The sequence below is a fragment of the Argiope bruennichi genome, chromosome X2 (genome assembly GCF_947563725.1).
Source record: "Argiope bruennichi chromosome X2, qqArgBrue1.1, whole genome shotgun sequence".
Classification (NCBI taxonomy): domain Eukaryota; kingdom Metazoa; phylum Arthropoda; class Arachnida; order Araneae; family Araneidae; genus Argiope; species Argiope bruennichi.
In genome coordinates this window covers 73,889,875-73,913,297 of record NC_079163.1, presented here as the reverse complement: position 1 = coordinate 73,913,297, position 23,423 = coordinate 73,889,875, and the positions used below count along the sequence as shown (strand labels likewise).

At 30.0% G+C, this 23,423-nt stretch overlaps 1 protein-coding gene across 7 annotated transcripts in view; it reads left to right on the top strand.

Moving 5' to 3' along the window:
* LOC129959971 (tRNA-dihydrouridine(20a/20b) synthase [NAD(P)+]-like) overlaps nucleotides 1-21,345 on the top strand; it is a 51,511-nt gene extending 30,166 nt beyond the window's left edge. For 6 of the 7 annotated variants that reach the window (XM_056072915.1, XM_056072917.1, XM_056072913.1 and 3 more), the window contains exons 3-7: nucleotides 10,389-10,464; nucleotides 14,187-14,228; nucleotides 15,141-15,281; nucleotides 15,606-15,814; nucleotides 20,949-21,345. In XM_056072915.1, coding sequence (XP_055928890.1) covers nucleotides 10,389-10,464; nucleotides 14,187-14,228; nucleotides 15,141-15,281; nucleotides 15,606-15,814; nucleotides 20,949-21,193 — 713 coding nt within the window. In that variant the 3' untranslated portion in view covers nucleotides 21,194-21,345. The remainder of the gene's footprint in view (nucleotides 1-10,388; nucleotides 10,465-14,186; nucleotides 14,229-15,140; nucleotides 15,282-15,605; nucleotides 15,815-20,948) is intronic. The other variant, XM_056072918.1, reaches the window with a different exon arrangement.
* The last annotated feature ends 2,078 nt before the right edge of the window (nucleotides 21,346-23,423 follow it).

Sequence of the window (23,423 nt, the reverse complement as noted above, 5' to 3'; positions counted from 1 at the left end):
TAACTGCTCTCCAAGACTAACATCATCAACAATTAACTGAGACAAACCGACTGAAATGTCGGCAATAATTTCTAATAAATATTAATTAGACTGCTGTCGCCCTTAGTTATGTATTACTTATTCCATTATTAATGTTCAATGCTGATGGTGAAAAGAGCGTTTGAAAACTAATAAAGTAACCTATTGTGGAAATAGTAGACATTACCAAGGAATCTCCTTCAATCGTGATCGACTTCTTGACGGCAAATCTTCGTGACCCTTGGTAGAGGCAGAGTTTACGACGGGAGAGGTCAGGCAAATCCAACACGGTTACCTGATTTTGTAGTACTAATATGGGGTGCTTCATTTTCGTGTGTCTTTTATCGTAAGCAATGTCAAAACATTCTTGACAAAACACTTTGTATCGATTACATTAGGATGACATATCATGCTTAATGAACGAATGTAAGCTTTTATAATGGAACTGTATAAAATAAATAGAAATTAAATTCAAATGGTTTCACAAAAGAAACTTTTCAGAAATCCTGAATAATTAATAAAAAATATACGATGTGTCGGCCTCCTGACCTAGGGGTAGCGCGTCTTCCCTGTGATTTGGGCGTCCCGTGTTCGAGTCCTGGTACGGGCATTGTTATTTTTTACCCTGTGATCTATCTGAGGTGTGTGAAAGAACCCCCCTGTAAAAAGGGGTTGTGCCAGGGAGTGTCATCTTCATATGAGTTAGAAGTCAGACTTCTGCTCTCGGGTGCTCAGGGGCCTTTGCCCTCAGAAGCTACTACACAAACTCGGCTTAAAATCGCTGACTTCGGCAGCGGACTTGTCTATGACAAGTGCCATAAGTAGCAACAACATATACGATTTTTTCGCCAAAAATCGATTTTTTTAACTTATCACCTATTTAAAATAATTTTTAAATAAGGATTGCTACAACGAGCAGGAATTCAAATGCGTGTTGAATCTGAAGCGAATAAGCTCGCATGCATGAAAAAAAAAAAAAAAAAAAAAAATTACAACTGTTCGGACACAACAATATAAAATGAGAAAAAGACAGTATGATTTTTTAAAAGAAAATTGGAGGAAAATTGTTTTGTAAAGATATGTAGAAACATTCTTTTATGTAATACTTAGTATGATATAAAAAATGAACTACTTAAATTCTAATTAGTTAAAATTAATGAATAAAATATAACAAATTATTTGTAATAAGTAATAGTTTGTTTGATATCGGGGAATTAGAATTTTACGACCGAACAACGAGGAGTAATAGAAAATGAAGAATCAGTTCTATAATCTCAAATGAAATGTTTCGCACTAATATTGGATACGAATTTTCCCTTTAATATTTAAATCTCCTAACAAAATAAAAATAATAGCTGAAACAGGTGAAAATAATTATTAGTTTATTATTAAAGTGACGATTGAATGATAATATATTACACTAATGGAATCAAGCTTATGTTAATTCAATCGACATTATTTGAAGTGAAATCAAATTAAATCAACTTTTCTAAATCAAATTTCGGTTGTTCACTGAAATATCAATTATAGTTATTGCTGTTATTTTTGGTGAAGCAAATAAGTACTGATTTAGAATAAAGTTGCTGTTTCTCAACAAAAATTAGAGTGTATTGGCGACTACACTTGGAGGTCAGAGTGGGCAATTGCCCTCCTGTCGGACACTTCTTGCCTCCCTTCCTCCGTCGACGAGAAATTAAGAGCTTCGTCGATAAAAATCTTTATCGTTTTGGAAAAAGATAAAGAGAGATCTACATATCAAAGCACCTAATAATTTAATTGGGATAAAAAAATATAATTGGGAAAAATTGGGGTAACTGAATATATGGAAATATTAAAACGAGAGAAAAAATTTTGTTTTTAAGAAGTTTTATTCTAGTTCCGAGGAATAAGGGAGAAAAAAAAGCTCTTTTATTCAAATAATTTATTCCACAATTTTGCGCCCCTTGGTAATGGCGCCCTGGACTCTTACCCTGCCCGCCCCACCCTAGTTAAGCCACTGTTGTGTCCTGTAGACATATCATCAATATTCGCTTGCATATCTTCACCCTTTATTTTCGATTGAAAATAAAAAAAGAAATATCTCTCACAGTACATTGTCTTTTGGGAAGACCTTTGACATAGTTCCCATCCACAACTATTGAACTGATTTGAAAAAAAAAGCTCTTTTATTCAAATAATTTATTCCACAATTTTGCGCCCCTTGGTAATGGCGCCCTGGACTCTTACCCTGCCCGCCTCACCCTAGTTAAGCCACTGTTGTGTCCTGTAGACATATCATCAATATTCGCTTGCATATCTTCACCCTTTATTTTCGATTGAAAATAAAAAAAGCAATATCTCTCACAGTACATTGTCTTTTGAGAAGACCTTTGACAGAGTTCCCAGCCACAACTATTGAACTGATTTCGAAGGGTTTTGTTTCGTGTGAATGCTTATGACTCCTCGATAAGTCATCAATAGTCTTCTATCTCCCTTCTTTTCTGTTTCGAGACATATATATCGTAAATTATAACTTTGACACAGCTCCTAGTTCCGCCAATTTTTCCGCTCCAATTTGACAATTTTTTTTCACCCCTTTGAAGTGTAGCTAGTCAATCACAAAAATGCTCGTTATTGTGTGATTTCTAATTATGTAACTATGTTTTTGTAATGCCTTTATTGTTATACGATGTAGTTCATCAAAGTGGTTTGAGGAATTAAATTAATTTTATAATTCTAGCCGCCTTTAATAACCTCATTAATGGTATTAATATAGTAATGACTAACCAGTTTGAATGATATATATGTTATAAAAACAACAGCAAACACTATTTTAAATTATAATTGCATAGTAATGATAGTGCACTTTGATCGCTTAGCTATATTTTCAAAGTGACGAAACTAATTGACAAAATTATTGAGGTTGGGGCTTTTATATATATATTACCATATTTTTGGAAAAATAGGGAGAAATGGGCAGACGGTCCTTGATGTCATAATCTAGGAATCATGGGAGTAGCATCGTGAGTCATTCATATGAAATATAATTTGATGAAATCGGTACATAAGATCTTTTATTTCATGATATGACTGGAAAATTGTCAAGGTTTTTTCTCGCAGGGAATGTATTGTGCAATAGAGTTCCTGACATTTCCCTCGAAAATGGACAGTGGTTGAGACATCATACCAATAATACCATCATCAATACATCATACCAATAATGATGTATCTAGGTTATTTTTTACTTTCGTAAAAAATTAAAAAGCTGCCCAAATCGATTCTAGTGGTACCTGGAGTACTAGTTATTCAATTGCCAATTATTTTAAATATATAGATCATGGACAAACAGCTGATTGCCAGAGGTGGCTATTGATTTTTTATTTTCTATGACTAATCCTAATTCGATCGTATGATTCTTATTACCTTGTAAAAATACTAATTATTACAAATAATTATTTAATAGTATTTAAATAATTACTTTTTTTTTTCCATTTGCAATCCCCAAGAATCGAAGGTTAGAACTCGCCAACCAGCAACGAGTGATTTCTTGTCCGCTTATGATACATTAGTTACCTTTTTAAACGGATCACTAATGAAAATTTTCAAAGCCAGGAAGAGAGAAATTTTTTTTTTTTTAAAAAATCTATTTCTTTTTAAAAAAAAAAAATAACTATGTGTATGCATTTTTAATTTGTTTGGTTTTTGTGTTGTTAATTTACATAAAAGTTTAGTAAATAAATTTTTAAATAAGTTTAAGTTAAAGAATATTTAACTGGAAAATGTGTATTTATGGAATTATTACTCTAGAATGAATTTATTCAAAACCAAGAAATTTGTTCTTAAATTCCAATTCGCCTGTTCTTAATTTTTGAAATGTGGGGGATTATTAATATAATTTTTTAAAATGAAGTAACATTTTAGCATGGCACTTTATCCATATGCCATTAAATGAATCATTTGGGATAATAAAGTTTTAGTCGTGAAGTAAATTGACAGAAGAGGGGGGGGGGGAATCACATTCCGATTTCATTCTTATAACTTTAAATTTGGCGTCTGAATAATTTTGGTTTGAACTCATTTAGAATGCATAATGCATTCTTAGATAAATTCTTTAACTATGAATAATAACATAACATATTTTATATATTTACATTTTGTCATCAATTTGTAATTTGTAATATTTTATTAATAAAATAATTGAAAGTTTAATGAACTAAACCGCAAAAAACAGATATTTTGCATTTAAATAAATCTAATTTCCATTTACCCATTTTATTTACACCATTAGTTTATGTTGTAACTCTATCATTTGACTACAGCAACTTATCTTAGCAAGACTATATTGTATATAGTGATGACAGCAGCTACCTATGTTTTTACTAAATTGTACGAAAGCCGTTTTTTTAATGAGCTTGCATGGGCCATAAAAGAAAGATATGTTTAGAGAACAAAATAAATTTTTTATCAAAATTATGTACAGTATATATATATATATTATGTGCAATCATATATTTATTTTTTGACATACCTATTCTCAGTGGAGATAAAGACATATGTCATTTCGGTGAATTACGTTTCCTATACTCTCTTCGAAAAAAGTTACCGCGTGTTATGTGAGAGGAACCTTAATCCTCCTTTGAAGCTTCTTATTAATCTTTGAAATTTCTTTTAAGGAAAGAATGCGGAACAGGAATGTCTAAGCATTCATCCTCCAAAGTCGTAATTTTGGTATGCTAGTTGGCCATCTCGTTACCTGGGATTCTAGTATTCTCCATTTGTTTCGAATGACTTCATAAATTCGCTGAACACAATCTTCTGTTTCTGTAATTTTGAGCCCTTTTTGCCATTCATGAAAATGCGGCTTACAGCCTAGTGATTTTCATCCCTTCCTTGAATTGAAGTACTGGTTAGGATTCCAAAATAAGAATTCTAGACTAATGAGGAGCTTCAAAAGGGCACTCAAGTCCATCTCACTTCAGTGGCAGTAACATTTTTGGAAGATGATGTAGGAAACCTGATCTACCGATATGGCAAATACCTGAATCTTCACAGTAATTATGTCGAAAAAAGTAATTTTGTTGTAGGTATGTATCTATATATGTAAGTATGTACATGATTTTTGGTAATAAATTCATTTATATTCTCTACACTTTTCTTTTTTTTTTTTTATGGGGCGTTGGAGTTTAAGGAATAAAAACGGACGCCGTATTTAAACAAACATGAAATTATCTTAAAGAAATAAAATATAATTAATTAGAAAATTTTGAAAAACAATTGCTACAAAAAGGAACTATTGCTGAAATAAAATATCACTTCTTTTCTTAAGTAATCATTAAAAGTTTAGTCGAGAAAAATAAGTCGAAAGATGTCCATATTTTCGCTATATTATTCTAACGCCCCAGGTTTAAATAATGCTGACATTCCCATTTTCCTTAACAATTCCTCCGGCAAATGATCAAAAACAGACGATGAAAATAACAAGCTTGCACATTTTCATCCGTCGTGTTGATTTCTTAATCGATCGAGCAAAAACAATCGGCCCAATGCAGCATCTAATTCTCTTGTCGCCATGTCGGTTATTTTGTCAAATGGAATACAAGCAAATTACTGAATGGTCGACATCAGAATTAGATGTCCAACATTTTGCAACCTTAATTATTATTAAGTTTAACTTAACGATTTAACTGTTGTTAAGTCGTCAATACCATGCAGAATTCGTTTATTTCGATTATACTATATAATAACTTTTAAAAGAGGATTAAAATTTTTAGAATCTTTGATTTCCAGTTCTCTACGCCTCCCTCCCGGAATTGTGAAGATCTTTGCCGATTGAATTCTCAATTTTTCACCGAAGGAGACGGGCCAAGTGGCACAACCACCGATAGACAAGGCCAGAATACTTGCGTCATAGAAAGTCATGGCGTCGCACCGAGTGGGTTTGAATTTGGGAACCGACTGGAAGAATCTCACCCTCATCAAGCTTACTGATAAGAAATGAGCTCTCTCCTTTCCATGCCATTTTTTAGCCAGTGGTCAATCTCGTGTTTGAGGAGACAGGAAGGGTATTTTGTTGTTTGCAGGAAAATTGATTTGGAGTTTTCTAAAAATAAGGAATAGAAATGCCTTTCATCTGCTATGTTCCAAACTGTAATGGAAATTATAGGAATGACTCAGGAGTCAGTGTTTTTGGCTTTCCTAAAGATGAAGGACTTAAAATGAATTGGTTAAGTGCCATACATCGTGATGGATTTTATCCGCCATAGCACAGTAGGGTAAGCCCATTTAATTGTTTTAAAGTAATGTCAAATGTTTCAAAATGAAAAATCATTTATTCTCACTTTAGAAGTTTTAACTGCTCGATAATATCCATTATTCGCGATTTTAATCATGTGCATTATAAAATGAATTATTTCATAAAATGCTGTAATGTAGGCAGTATTATTATCAGTAATAATTATAATATTTGCCATAATTAAGTTTACATGATTTGTTTATTATTATATGGCCATTCTATTATTACCTTTTTATAGTTAACTTTTATTATATAACATAACGATAAATACCTCAGAGTAAACAAAATAAAAACGCTCCTTACTTATGATTATATATATGTTACTAAATTTATGTATATGTTACTTATTTATGTATATGTTACTGTAATTACATATATATTATTATGTTATACTATATTTATATATACATTACTGTATTTATATATGTGTTACTGTATTTACATATATATGTTACTGTATTTATATATGTGTTACTGTATTTATATATATGCTACTGTATTTATATACTGTATTTTATATATATATTACTGTATTTATATAATGTATTTTTTATATAATGTATTTTATATATATATATATATATATATATATATATATATATGTCACTGTATTTTCATGTTGTATATGTGTTACTGCATTTAAATTAAACATGAAAGAAAGTCAATATTTACGAATAATTTACTTTACTGTAGGTTTGTGAATTACATTTTAAAACAAATGATATTGAAAGAGAAGCTATTCTATTTGATTCGAAGTCAGGAAAATAATTAAGTGCCCCTCTTAAATACCCCAAACTAGTATTTCTTTTTTACCAATAAAATTCAATAACATTAACAATTTAAATCAAATATTAGTGCATCTGTCAAAACAAATTAAGTGAAAACAAATAAGAATGCATAGTATTCTAAAAAATTGTCTAACATCAAACTATCATGGAAATCTCGAACTTTTTCAGGAAGCCATTAAGAGATAATTGGTCAGAATTTGAAAATTCTGACCAAAATATTTAGGTGGTTACTGTGTCTACACAGTCTTAAAAAAAAAAAAAAAAAAAAAAAAAATTACAGCTGAAAAAGAACTAGACTGCTCAACTTCTTTAATTCAAAATTTAAGTCGAGGAAAGCTTTTATATCCCAAAAATGCATTGTAAATGTAGTTTTATATTATAATTTAGAAATTATGTACCATATTTGAAGAAGAATTTTTGAAATTTTCCAATCAAAAGTATTTAGTTAGCGACAGAGATAATTTTTAATAATTTAGAGAATGAAGAACAGCTACATGATTATGGCGAATGCATTTCAGGGCATAAACCAGAGAATGTTTATAGAATGATAATTTGGCCAGCAGTAAATGTTTTACTGAATAATTATTGTAAATATTTAAATGACAATTTGAAAAGCTCTTTTAAAGCCAGAAAGAAAAGAAAACTTGACAAATTTAATAAAGTAATTTCTTACAAAAAATAATGATAAAATATAAAGTTAAATGGCAGCCAAGGCAAGCACTTCTAATGTTTCAAAGATTTATTTCATATTTTTTGAAGCATCAATAGAATTAAATATTGTTTCATTGAATATTGTTTTTATTGCTTACTTGGAGTTCACACCACAGCAAATATTCATAAAATTATTTTGGTATCGAGTTATTTTTAAATTCATCAATTTTTTTTTCATTCATTTTTTCCATTGTTTTACTCGGAAGGGAGATACATCTACCAGGAAACCTGCTTTGCAAATAATGCAAAAAAGTAATACATATCAAATGTCATACCCTCTGGGGATGTGGAAAGCGGTTGCATTTTAATTATTAATGAATTCTACAATATATGTGTGTTGAATTGCATGATATAGATGTATATGAAATGATATTAACAAGTGAAAATTAATTTCACTTGACTCTCCAGCGCGCACAGACTTAATGTTAAAGGAATGAAATGTAACTTCTCGTTGTGATGTCACGTAAGACCGCAGCGGCCTTGTCTATTGGTGGTTGTGCAAGTGGTCGCGAACTAGGTTCAACCCTCGCCCCCCCCCCTGTGTCGCTGCCCCTGATAATGAGCTTAGAATCGGAGTGTGCGTAGATATTGTAAAATATTAAATATTATCAGAATGAAAAAAATTATTTGTTCTTCATTTTCTAATTTCTTTTGTTTTTACAATAAAAAGTTTCTTAGATTAATTTTATTAAGTCTGCTGTTTCTTCAGTGTTGCTTACTGCTCTATGGACACTTTCTGTAGAAGGAGTTTGATTTTGTTTAAATTTGTTTCCTCATTGCTTCTTTCTTCTGGGTTGGTGCTTGTGTTTTATTAGTTTCTATCTGGTTAATTTTCTTCAAATACACTATCTACCAATAAGTATTTGGGCATCCATGTTAATGAGGATATCTGCTGTCCTGATCTACATCACGCCTTTTGTGCTTGAATATCGTGTAGGAAACAGCATTAACATAGTCGCATGCAAAATACCACGAAATTCAGAGCTGTCTGACTTCGAGAAAGGCGTAACTGTCGGATATCACATAAATGACCGATTTTTAAGGGACGTATCTGGTGAGTTAAACATTCCAAAATCGACAATGGCCTTTGTGATTAAGAACTGGGAGGTGAGTGGTGATTGTTGGAATGTGGTTCGACCCGGCAGATTCAAGAAACTATGAGATAGAGACCGACAAGTGCTATCCAAAGAAATTTGGAAAACCCGCACCAAACTCCAGAAGTTCCAACAAGCAACTGGGTCTGTTGTTTCGATAAGTAGCATCCTCAAGGAAGCACATTTGCTTGGTTTCCATGTCTGTGCAGCTGCTTATAAGCCTTTGATTACAAAATCCGACTGCACTGTTCGATTGAAGTGGTGCAAGGCACATCGAAATTAGACCGTAGAGGAATGGAAATCAAGATTCTATGGAGTGTTGAATTAAAATTCAATTTCTACCAGTCGGACGGCAGAGCCTGGGCTTGGAATATGCACGAAGAATCCATTTTGCCAGAATCATTAAGCCTACAGTAAAGTTTGGCAGAGGTTTAATTATGGTTTGGGGATGTTTCTCGTGGTTTTGGTAGGACCCTTGATCCCAATTAATGGTAAGCTCAACGCCGACTCCGACTCCACTATTCTAGACAACAATGTGCTTCCTACACTATGGCAATTTTATGGGTTGGATCATTGTTATTTCCAGGATGGCAATGTCACTCGTCATGCAGCGAGGTCCACCATGTATTGCTATGAGGACAATGGGGTGAACCGACTGGACTGGGCTCCCCAGAGTCCAGACTTAAATCCTTTAGAAAACCTTTGGGACGAGTTGGATTGCCGAATTAAGGGTTGCAGCAATTTCCGAAATCGGTGAAAGAACTTACATGTCTTCTCCAAGCCGAGTGGAACAAAATATCACTGTCAATCATCCAAACATTTGCGGAAAGCATTGCTTCAAGGGGCAATACTTTCCACAAGTATTGCCCAGAGGGAGGCTGTACCATCTATTGAATATGAATAAATTGTGTTTATCTCTTTTATCAGTGGTGTCCAATTATTTATTTCTCTTTCCTTTTTACCGTGTATCTTGAGTAATCTGAGATTTGTATTATTAATTTCCATATGTATTTTATAATTCGGATTCTGTGTATTGGAGTGTTTGGTTATTTAGGCAATTTTGATGATGGTGGAGAGAAAGAGATGAATTTGAAAAAATCGGATAGTATTTTTTTTAAAAACTGTTTTAATTGATCAACTTTTCTGACTCTGTTCTTTATAGGTGGGATCTTTTTTAATTTCTTATTTTTTATTTATTAAGCAGCCTTTAATATTTATGGATTTTTCTCTGCACGAGGTTATGTAATGATAAATTTGGAGACTAACACTACAATCTTGTTTTTGGTTTAAGTGATGTTTACAACTGCAATGAGAATAAAATTCAAATCAGTAAACTCTGTTGTAAATATATATTATACTCTCTTTTGATTTTGTATTGAGTTGAATCTAATGGCAATAAATAAATGACCTGATTTCTAAAATTCCTTCTTTTATTTGGTTGAAAAAGTAATTTCATTGTATTTTTCATGAATAATCTCTGGTAATTATTTATCTTCCTTTTCGTAGAAGATAGACCTTTAATTGTTCAGTTTGCTGCAAATAATGGTGCTGACTTGGCTGATGCTACAGAAATTGTTTACAGGTAAATATAAAGGTGTCAGTGATTTTAATAATATTGTGTAAACCAATTTATTTGCAATAAACCAATGCCATAGATGCGTTAATTTATTGTAGATGAAGTATAAGAGCTAATATTTTTATTGCTCAAGCTTTGGTTTCGGTTAACCATTCAATCGCTCTGTTTTTCAAATTATTAAATTGGATGACAACATCTGTTTTAAAAATGCATAGTTTTTAATCCATACAAGATTCCATAAAATTTTGGCATCAAATTATAGTGTCTATGAGTAAATTAATGTGATTTTATTAAATTTGAAATCTTCAATAAATCAGTACATCTATGACATGCAAACAAATCACTCAGATGGCTAAGTTTGCTTATGTTCTGTAATCAATATTTTAATGAATAAGTTTTAATTTAGATTTTTGCAATAGCAAAGTGAAAATTGAAGATAAAAACATTTTATGCGATAAAATCACTTGAGTATGTATTGTTATGGATTTTTAATATTGAAGTTTTCTTTTAAAAGCGCATTCTCAAAAATATAGAGGGAATTTAGTTTTTTTAATAAAAATTTCTACAAATGGAAATACTGATAATTTATCGCTATCACCATTTTAAATAAGTGAAAACGCATTTCATAAAATTAATTATTATTAATACATTATTCATAAAATTAATTTCATGATGAGTTTATTTATTTCCGGGTTTATTTCACCAAAACTGAAAAATATTAAAATTTTAGATGTCGCAAGTACAAAAACTATTTACAAAATTAAGAATATGCAAAAATTATTTTTTTAAGAATTTACACTTTGTAGCCATGCACATGCAGAGTTTGACTTATAAAATAACAAGAAAAGGAAATTCTTGATATTTATCGCGAGTCATAATATTATAGAACTTGTTACTTTCCTGAGATGAAATAATCAAAATTTTGAGGCCTTTTTTTGGAATTTCCCGAGAAATGGAAGAAGTCGAGCATTTTATAAAATGTTTTCATAATCTAGTAACTACTCTGGACGGGAAAGATCCAGAAGACAATGAAAGACACAAAAAAGATTTGATCGCTTAATGTAACTAATTTCCTCTCAAGAATTTTTATTGTGATTAGTGCCTTATGGATACGTTGGCAGAATTTGAACGAAGACATGCTGTGTTTTTGTTAAGGAAAACCTAAATATTTAATTTTGAAAGATTTCCATTCTCCATTATCTGTTCAGAAGCATCAGGGTGCTTAGCGTCATGAAAAGTGCTTAAGTTTGAAAATTATTTTTAAGCACCTTGAAAGTGCTTAATTTCGAAAAAAGGGACCTTAAAAGTGCTAATTTTCTCGAAAGTACAAGGAAAATATTTATTCCCGCAAACGTGCCCCCCCCCCATCACACAGACACTGAATACAATAAATCGAAAACACAATAAAAAATCTTTGTTTGTCGGATGTATCAAGGACGAAAACCCTTGAAAGAGAAGAATTCTGGGTAGGGTTCCAGGAGTTTCAACTAGTGTTCAGATAACGCTTTATGAGCGTTTTTTTCACTTCCTTCTTCAACAATGGGCATCGGCGTTTATTGAAATGTTTATTCCAAAGAGACGAAATGGGAACGAAATGTATCAAACATGTTGCAACTCGAGCTTCTTTAGGTATATATCTTTCTATCTGGTAACTTCATGGTTATAGGTTCCTTTTAGATTTTTAAAGAATAAGCAATTTCCTCTCCATTTTTTCCATTATGTATTTATTTTACTGATTATTTAAGTCCCCATCGATTAAAAATCTAATCCAAATTTAAATCTCTAATATTGATTCTATTCAATTTGCTCATAACTCAAATTTTCAGAATTTCCTTGTATTACTTAAAGATAATGTTGCGTGTCTAAATAAGTGATGAAGTTCGATTCAACCTCTAAAAGTTATAACCATTTTTAGAATTTGCCATATCATATTAGAATATTTCGTTTAAAATATAAAAAAAATAGTTTCTTGTCAAAGATTAACATTTTAAAAATACATATTTAAAACTTTCAAAAATAATTTTAAAAAATTATATGAAAACTATAATTTATTATGTAACATGAAAAAATCCTATGCATAGAAAATACGTGGGTTTATTTACCCATGCATGTGCAAATGTACTTAATTTTTTTCACTAAGGTGCTTAAAAAGTGCTTAAAGGTGCTTGATTTTTACATCCATTTCTCACTACGAACCCTGAGCATACTTTATTTGTTGCATGTTTTTTCTGGGTCAGAAAACATGCATCAGGATTATGAATAGATACAAATTTTGTTTTTCGACGAGAGAAAACTTAATTTGGATGGTCTCAAAGGCTGAGTTAATGACTGACATGATTTCAGTGTAATCCTCTCTCACTCTGTTGCAAACAGAGAAAGAGGTTTAAGTCAGTTTTTAAATGTTGACTTTTTCTGCAGAAGTATTATTCAATTTTCTCCACAAAAATACCAGAATTTGACAATAAAAATATGATCTCCAATTGAATATAACAGTCAAGAAGACATTTAATAAAATATAAATAATTTTGGACAATTTTATATTATGCCCTCTAATTGCATGTATTCGTTTGGTCTTAATTTTTTTCAGTATAAATTTAAAAAAAAATTTGGTTTGCTAATTGAAAAATTAAATCAAAAATCAGTTTGTTAGAGTGGTTGAAGAATAGACAATATCTTCTATTTTCGGATTTCGTTGATAGTTAGTTATCTCTTTGTCGCATAGTAACTGACACTTGATATTTTTGCGAAACCTATCCGGTCATCCATTACTGATGGGAAACTTTTTAGTATATAAAGAATCTGCAATTTATGGTCAGGATTTATTCATTTACAAGAATTTTCTTCACTTGAGCATTTCTGAACCATTCTAAAACAATTTTGTTTGTGAGTATTTGTTTTATGTCACAATTAAAAAAATTTCATACTCTTTTAAAATTTTTTTTTCCTTAATGATTGTGTTTATTTGCATTCTTCCTTAATTGAAATATTCTGCTACCTTGCACGTTTTATGTCACATTTTTTGAATGCACATGCATGAATCGTCCAGAAATCAAAAGAACCACGGCCACATCTATCTCACCGTATGGTAAAGGGTGAAATTCATTTTTCTCAGCTAATTAAAAAGGATGGTCAATTTTTATTTCTAGTGCTGCTTTTGAATGTCTGTATTCTTCCCCTCCTTTCTCTCAATAAAATGCCAAAGATTAGGGAGACAAAAGGAATGGGTTTCAGTGAAGTTGGACAGGCGACAGACAACTCTGCAACTTGAAGGGGTTTGATTAGCCATCCCCAGGGGCTACTTTAGCATTGTGACTAAGGGTCAAAACTTTGACGCCAAACAAAAGTGGCTATTGAGTGAAAAGTTAATTACGAAGGGGTGGTCGTTTCGATGGATTTTACCGTATAACAAATGCATGAAAAATGAATAATAGATATTTTTGGATAAATTTTTATTTTAAATATGCGATTTTCTTTCAATTTATTAATTGAATTTTATTTATGTTGTCCAATAAATATGTGATTCCAGATTCTAAATATCTTCGCATTTGAAATAAACAAGCGGAATTGTAAAATTTATTACATGTACTCAAATTGGAAACTTCACATTGTAATTCACAATTTTTACTTTTAAATCTTTTCGCGTTTTGTCCCTGATATTTTGCTCTTTAAAAAATTTATGTGTGAAAATAATTACCATAGAAAAAGATTATTTTTTTTTATTGTTACAGATACTCTGATGGCGTTGATCTTAATTGTGGTTGCCCACAAAGGTATGACTTACGTTCAATTAGTGTATACTAAAATTAAATTTTAAAATGTACAAGTTTTGAAATTTTGAAATTTTTGATTGAAATTTCTGAAAATGCAAGTCAAAATTTTCTATTAAATAAACCATAAATCATATGCTAGACAAAATTCAATAATTAACTACTTAATAAATATTTAGAAAGTATTTAGCAAGTGCATGGGCAATATATAACTAATATTTGAAATATCTTTCTATTCTAAACCACAGTTTATGTTGTTCTTATATAATTGTATATTTATCAGATTCTTAATTTATTAAAAATTTTATTGCATTATTATATTTTACAAAAACAACAATTGAATTAAAGTAGATTGCGATGTCAATTTTTGCGGAACTTAGTACAAAGTAAAGAAAAGAGCAAAAATTTAAAAACTCTGTTATTTTACATTTGGGCAAAATTTTGCTATGTGTAGTATTCGTAATTCCTAATGTTAAAAACTTCACAATAAATTAATTACAGTAAATTTGAATGAATGCAGCTTGCCCCAAATCCAAGCTGGCCGGTAAATAAATAAAGAAGCTTATATGAATCAAAAAGCTTTTATTCAAGAGTTGATTAATTTTGAAAATGGTTAAATACTTCCTCCTTCCTTACACTTTACATATCTTCTTTGTTGTTAAATTTATATTTCAGTAAATATCTTCCATAAATGTTCCTACGTGAATGTCTGATAAGAATTAAAAAAATGCTCTTATATTGCAAAAATTAAAAATTTCAGAATATATAATCAGTTTTGGTTGTTTCTTGTCTGTTGTTCTATTTAAAGATGGTTTTTTCCTCCCTCACAGTCACTTCAGCAGTTAATCACTTATTCTTAGTAAAAATTTGAATTTTTTCGTGTTTGTTTTTCGATTTTGTGCATTTTTTTCTCAGTTGGGTACTTTCTGATGGATATGGAGCATGTTTATTAAATAAACCAGAACTTGTTCAGGATATGATTCAGCAAGTTAGAAATAGGATATCGGATGCCAAATACACTGTGTCTTTGAAAATGCGACTTCATGATGATGTCAGGTATTTCTGATTCTTTCATTAATTTATATTACACTGAGAATGATTTTAATTCTACTAATAACTTTCCATAGTATTACAATTTGATATCATTTACTTTAAACTTATAAACTTTGCTTAACTTATTAACATAAAATAGTCAGTGCTTTGTGTTAAAACTTGAACGAAGTACAAATAAATTTTGATATTTAATGATATTTATTCTTTCTATTTTTTATTTCTTGACAACTGTATAAATTATGCAAAACTGTATGTAATTTGAATGACTTTAAAACTCCTTGTCAATAAAATACAAATTCTGCGATATAATAATTTTTCCCCTTACAGGCAGTCTATAGAATTTTGCCGTCAAATTGAACAAGCTGGTGCGTCATGGATAAGTATTCATGGTAGAACTAAGTCACAAAGATACGAGCCTGTAAATCTAGATGCTATTAAATTAATTAAAGAATCTGTATCTATACCAGTTATTGGTAACGGAGATATTTTCAGCTTAGAAGATGCTTTGAAATTTCATAGTTACACTGGTGTTAATGGTAAGATATCCTACTGTGCTGATAGATTATTTAATCCATATTTTATAAATGAATGAAACCATATTGTGTTTTCTGAACAATTCTTATTTTATATGGAAAAAGTAATTATTTTAAAAATTCATTTATGTATTAAATTCTAACACGTATGTTAAATTATGCTAGGTTGATTTTGAAGGTAAATTCTTTGCTAATTATGCTTTTAATTTACATGGTTTTATACAAAAAGTGCTTGTATAAAAAAATAGACTTTTAATTTTATTATTATAAACCAAATAGATATTTTACATCATATGCTATCACATCTTAAATATAAGTGACTTTTTACACATCTTTAGGCCATTTTTCTGCATTGTAGCTTTTTATTAGTGTATCTTTTGGATTTAATTTTTACCATATGAATTTGATAAATACAAGTTCATTTCTCCTTTGATGTGCCAAAAAGTAAAAAGTGCAATGGCCTACTTCAAATTTTTTTTTGCATATTTTCATTTTATTATAATGCATATGAAATAACATATTTCAGTTTTGAAGCAGATAATTTTTCATTCTTAGAGACATGGATCTCAAAGTGCTGGAGAATATTTTAACAGTATTTAATTTGGGAGAATATTAAAAAAATATATTTGATTTTTGTGTAGTATTTAACTTATAAAATTTCAGTGGTACATAGCTTCTATATTCATGCTGTTTCACTTGAATTGCAAGGTTTTTAATTATAAATGTTTCAGATAATAGTGGAAAAACATCTTATTGCTTCAGTTTATAATAACATTAAATTTTTTGTATACTTTAAATTGGTCTTGAATACTTGTATTTTTCTAAAAATATAGCGCATATATTTTTTTTATTATGATATCTCATTCATTAAAATCCAGAAAGCATTTTATAAATAAAATGTTTCATTTTGTTTAACAGCAATTTAAAAACATGTTTATAAGCTTTATTTATATCTTCTATTATTGTTTCAGAGAACATTGTATCTTCTTACTGTGTTTAAGTATTTGAAACCTACTGTTAGAATATATGCCAGCTTCAGAATAATCGTATTAATGAGATTTTATTTTCTTTTGTCCTCATGGTTTCTAAAATTTGTTTATAATAAGCGAACAAAGAAAGTAGATGAAATTCTGAATATTTTATGAGTAATCGCTGGGTAATATTGCAGTTTTTGTGAATTTTGATTTTGGTCCACTTGAGTTTTTTTAATTGCATGAGATTCTTTCATGACTGGCTATGTCATCCAAAATACTTATATTCCAATTAATATAAAATATAGTTATAATATAATTTTTTTACTATACTGATTTAATTTATTTACTGCACTTATAGCTGAAATAAGGGGAAGTCCATAATGAATTAATATAAAATAAATTATTTTGGAATAACAAAATACTTTTATAGTTTAATGATGTATATATTTTCTTCTTTGGAGGAACAATAGTTTTCTTTAAGTATTGCTTATTTTCGAGTATTTCATATTGTTATGATAAATTTTCCTCTCATTAATTATAATACATTTTATTAAAGAATGATAAAACTAAAGATAAAAGTAATGGAATAAAAAGGAACAGGCTTTATACTTGTTGTTAATCAGAGCAAAACTGTTAATACAATTGCATTGAACAATATAAGAAACAAAGAAGCATATTTTTATCAATGTCATTTAACATCTACCATAAAGCTCCAAACAAGACCTTAGTTTAATAAATTAAATGAAATCCATTATAAAATTCTCTTTTTTTTAAAAAAAATGGGAAGAACTTAGCTATAACCCGAAGTTTTTCTCTTTATTTTAATACTTTGCTACTTTCTTTTCTTTCTTTCTGATTTACAATAGAACATCGAAAATTTTACATTGAATTTCTGCCTTGCGAAAAGGCGAAATTTTAATGAATGCAGAGAAAAACTATGTTTAGATAAATATTATGGATTTATCTTCCCTGTGACCTGTATTTAGTTATACAGGGTTAGCAAGAAATAAGCTACCTACTTCAGAGGGCTTTAAAATGCGTTCTGTTGGTCCAAATAAGATAAAATTTGAACTACTTATTCTGAGAATGCGCTTTACATTTATTAATTAATAAAAATTTGTACAAAAATTCATCAATGGATGGCGCTGCGACACAAATGGTATTTATTTGCATATATTGAAATGCAAAACATAATTTGCGTTACAGCGCATGTCTATTATCATTTTTCTTTGGATAAAAAGAAAGCGGATTCTGCACGAGCATTAGTTTCTTCTCTGTTCGTCATGCCTACGTTGCAAGAAAATGGTCCGTTGCAGCTCTCGTCGTATGAAGCAGATACGAAGAGGTCCAATGTCACCAGGTGCCCTACACAAGATGATGCAGAAATTTGAAAAAAATTGGGTAAATTGGCATTCTTCCAGGTACAAGAGAAAAAAAAAATTCCTTCTTCCAGCATCGAAAATATTTCGACCGTGCTCGTTGAAGCCAACAGCCAGTCGTCGCTTAATAGTGTGAGTTTGCCAGTTGTTTCCCATGTTCTGGATATGCCGTATTCAACTGTACGAAAAATCGTACGACAGATTTTGCATTTTTATCCATACAAAATCATGTCTGTGCACCTATTGCAGGATGAGGACTTAGAGGTCCGTAAAACTTTTGCTCTTCAGTTCCTTTCTCGAATAGTGGTTGACACAACTTGGGCATGGAACATTCTGTGGGGTGATGAGGCCCACTTTTGCCTCAATGGGCAAGTTAACACCCACAACTGTCGAATTTGGGCAGAAGAAAACCCTCACGTTAACCAGGAGCAACCCTTACATCTTGAAAAAGTGACAGTATGATGTGGTATTACAGCTACCTTTATCATTGGAACGTATTTCTTTGAAGAGATAACTTCAAATGGAATCTAAACATGTTCCGTCACAGGGTAATGGTACCATGATATGCCGAGGAATTTTATAATCCCAACTCTTCTACAGCATGGATGCCTTCAGGACATCATTTTCATGCAGGATAGTGTACCACCTCATACTGATCGTCGTGTAAAGCGATTGTTAGTACAGTATTTCACAGAAGCATGAGTTATCAGCCGTCATTTCCCAATAGCACGGCCTTCTCTCTCGCCGGACATCACCCCTTGCGACTTTTGTTCATGGAGTTATTTGAAGGGCAATATCTACCGTGAAAGGCCATCATTTCTACCAGATCTGTAGGACAACATTCGGCGCCTTATTCTTAATATTCCGGCAGACTTACTCTGGTCATCTATAGAAAATATGGTTCTCCGATTAGAGCATATTGCTGAATATGAAGGAGGACATATTGAGCAATTTTAAGTTTACTTTATTTAACAATTATAAACCATATTAGAAGGCTTTATGTGTATTACAACGCCACCTAACGGTGAATTTTTGTACTTTTTAAAATTTAATAAATATAAAGAGCACCAACTCAAAAATATGTAGTTCAAATTTTATCTCATTTGGATCAATAGAACGTATGTTAGAGCACTCTGAAGTGGGTAATTTATTTCTTGCTAACCCTGTAGATTTAGTCTACTTAGTTTAATTGCCCTGTTTATAGTTCCAAAATCTTCCTCAAAAATACTAGAACACCCACTAATTTAAATAATTTAATATAATTCAGTTAAGGCATTCAGATATTCTGTTTTTATTATGGAGAATGTGAGATAACCATTCTATACTTGTTATTTCTATCTAAGCTATTATCTTAATGTTGTTGCAACGTCAGATCTATATCTTTGATTATTCATCATATGTCGATGGCTTCGAGCAGAAAATAATTGTCAATTGAGAGGTTCTAAATTTTACTATGGATTTATATAAAGTATAACCGCTTCCGCATGTGCTAAGAATTTAAAATTTCTTGTCTTTTTTTTTTTTAAATTTTTTTAAAATGTAAGAAATGCAGAAAATTTATTTGTTTTATAAAAATTACATTATCGCAAAATATTATTAATATTATGAATAGGTTTGTTTATAATTTCTCGCTATAAATGGACGAAGGGTTGACTTCAGGGTGAAGGTGGAAAAGTATTGCATTTAGTGATTTAAATTTTTTCTTAAAAAGGTCATAGGAAATTTTAAAATGCGAAGAAACTTTCCTCGTAGCTCGATGAAAATAAGTGTATCGATATCTTTGTCTTATGCTAAACATTTCTACTAATAAAAGTTTTAAAAATCCATTCGATAAACTAAATAAAAAATTGACTGCTTGGCAAATAGTGGGGAAAAGTCACAATAAATGGAATAATTGCATGGAATTGTAAAAATGAAATTAGTAAATTGAAAATATAATTAATAAATTTTTATGGAATTGTAAAAATAAAATTGGTTTTGCAAAAAGTGAAAAGAAGAATTGTCCTTTATTTGGTCGATCTGCAAACATGCATCATCGAAATTCGAATCACATACTGTCAGCTGAGATTTCTTAAAGCATTTATGTAATTTTTGGTATTTGTTAAGGTTTCTTGAATTAGTTTTGTATTGACATAAACGTTCCAGTTTTTAATTTTTGAACATTTTTGCAATGTTTTAATAGTTAATTTGATGTATTAAAAATAATTCATGTCCCTTATATTATGCTATATTATCAGTAATTTTATAGCCAAATGCTTAATTTCAATTAAAAGTAAGAATTTGAAATTGTGATAAAAGAAGCAGCATAACCTTTTTGAATTTACAGGGCTTAAATTTCTTGTCAAGGTATTAATTTCAACAAATATTATTTTCTTTTGTAGGGGATATAAAATACATTGAACTCGTGTATGTCGTGTACAATAACTCACATTCTGATTGATGCGCTTTTTTCCCACATTTTTGTGAAATTGTGATCATTTATAAAAAGTAATATAGTAGCAAAAACTCTTGAGGAAGTAAAACAAAATAATATTTATATACTTAAGCTTCCTAAGCACTGAAATGAATTTTTACTCTCAGATCTGTATAATTATGCATTTAATTGCTGTTCCATGTGTAAAGGATTTATCATCTAAACAGGCAAAATTCTTTTTAAAAAATTAATTGAGGTTCCCCTCTTATTTCTGAAATTAATTATATTGCTGCTGAATTATTTTATGCTATCTGATTTATGTGATTTTATTTCTTAAAAATAGATGCTTCATAATTCGTTTTTAATTCCAGGTGTAATGTCAGCACGAGGATTACTACAAAACCCATCTCTTTTTTGTGGAACAGAAGTCACATCGTCTTCTTGTATAAAAGATTGGATAAATTTATCACTATCTTTTGGTGCTACTTTCACAAACATTCATCACCATCTCATGTTCATGCTTGAAAAAATTATGTCTAAGCCTGAAAGAAAACTATTTAATTCATATACTTGTCTAGCTTCCGTACTTGATCATTTGGATGAATTTTCGTTTTGATGTTCTTCTACATAGAAAATGACAATGAAATATTTTTGCCATTAACTTTTATTAATTTTTTTTAATCCGTTATTACTATAAATTGCAGAAAAGTAAATTTGACTTCATAATATATTATGTTGAAATTTTAAATCTTTGTTTTATTCTTATTCGACTGCATGTTAATATTATTTTAATAAAATTTTATTTAGTTTTTAATTGCTTTCTATGGTTGTCTGTTTTTGTCATCGTTTATTGAATGTTATAATACATCAATCGATTGAAAAAGATCATGATTGATTAGATCTGCAGGAATTAAATGTAGAATTTAAATTTGTTTAAGTATTAAACTATACCATTTTCCTTTCTTTATATTTCAGAAGCAAAAATAATTTATCAATAATCCCACTTTACTATTTCATGTAATGTTATATTTAAGCAAATTTTTATATAATTTCGTTCTAAAAACCTCTGACATTTTGTGAAACAGTGCTTTGACCCCCTCCCCCTACATTCTAAAACATAACTATGCTGAGGAGAGATAGGTGACTTTTTCTGTCAGTCGAATGATTCCTTTCTTTAATAACTGGCAAATAAATAGAGAGCATTCTATCATTTTAGAACAGTTTATTATGAACAGAGAACCCTTGGAATCATGAATTAAGATCTTGACGAGATGAATATTGCTTTGAATGAGCTAATTTACTATTTAGAAAAGATGATCTGAACTAAGATTATGGTTACTAATAAGGAAGTGTTAGAACGTCCGATAAGAATAGTAATAATAGTGGGATGCAATTAGTTAAAACAATGTTGTAGTGAAGAGTGAATGACATTTGGGCATAACATAATAATTTCAACATTTACCATTAGTTAGTTATGTGGCATGCGTAAACGGCGCCTGGAGATGGTATAGTTTTCACCTTTTTATCATATTTGGCCTTGAAAATGGCATAGATGCATTAATTTTTTTTTGTATGCATGGTTAGTCTTAATAATGGGGCATCTATACTCCCTTTCTTCTGGTTGCTACATCACTGAGTAAAGATAAAGATATCGTACATTATGCAGTTTGCATGAAGGCAAAGTGCCAATCCTCCAATAATTTCGAAAATAACTCTAGAAAAAGAGAAGTTTGTGATGTTTTGTAATGAAAAATTTTCTAAACTGTATTTTTTAAATGACACTTATGGGCAGGCATTTTTTTAAATGTCCAGTAAAAAAATTGCACCATTATCTATCTAAAAGTTATGGATTATTGTGATTCATAGAAATGAAATATAACATTTGCATGCTCTGAGCCAGTGTAGTAACTTTTTAATGTTCAGAATTCGATGTGAAAGTAGTAAAATAAATAAACTATCACTTATAAGTAAATGAATACAACAAATTGATTGTTGACTGTTACAAAGCACCAAATTTGAATTGGTTATTTTTCCTATCTAAGATATATTTCAGTATGTTGGCTGTAATAGTTCTTTTATCCTTTTAAATTTTAATTATGCAGTTACCAACAACGACAAATGATAACGAATTATTTTTTACTTACTTGTAATAAGAATATTACTAGTTTTTTTTAAGATGAACAATTAGGTAATTCCTCTTCAAAAATTTTTATTTCTATTATGTAATGTGCCAATTATGTAACAATTAAAGAACTGTAATGGGTGGGGGCAAATGGCATTTAAAAAATTAATTTGCTTGAACTTTTATGTTAACTATTTTCAAACGAATTATTTTAAAATTTTGCTGGAATAAAATAAGTGAATTCGTTGGATAGAGGGATATAACTGATAAGATATGAACGATAAATAATATACTAAATATAAACAATCTTGGTATGAATTTTTTTGTTGAATGTTCTTTAAATAAAATTTAAATTTTATGAATGAACACGCATTTTGTCAGCTATAAGTACGTGGATGAAAAGAAATTTAAGAAAGTGCTTTAAAAGAACTTGAATAACGAGTTGGTTATCAAATTAATACTTCATTTCGTTTTCCTATCGCGTAATCTATATTTCAGCATAGAAACCCACAATTTGTGGACATTATTTTTTACAAGCATTAAGTACATTATATGCCTATCATAGTAATTTTTGATAGCTTAAACATAACCCTTTCTCTAACTTAAGCATAACATCTTTTGTAGAATTTAAACCTCAGATCTATTATAGCGTGAAGACAGCACTTTAAACCGAAAAAAAAAAAAAAAAAAAACATATAAAAGCGTTTATAAGTAAAAACTACTA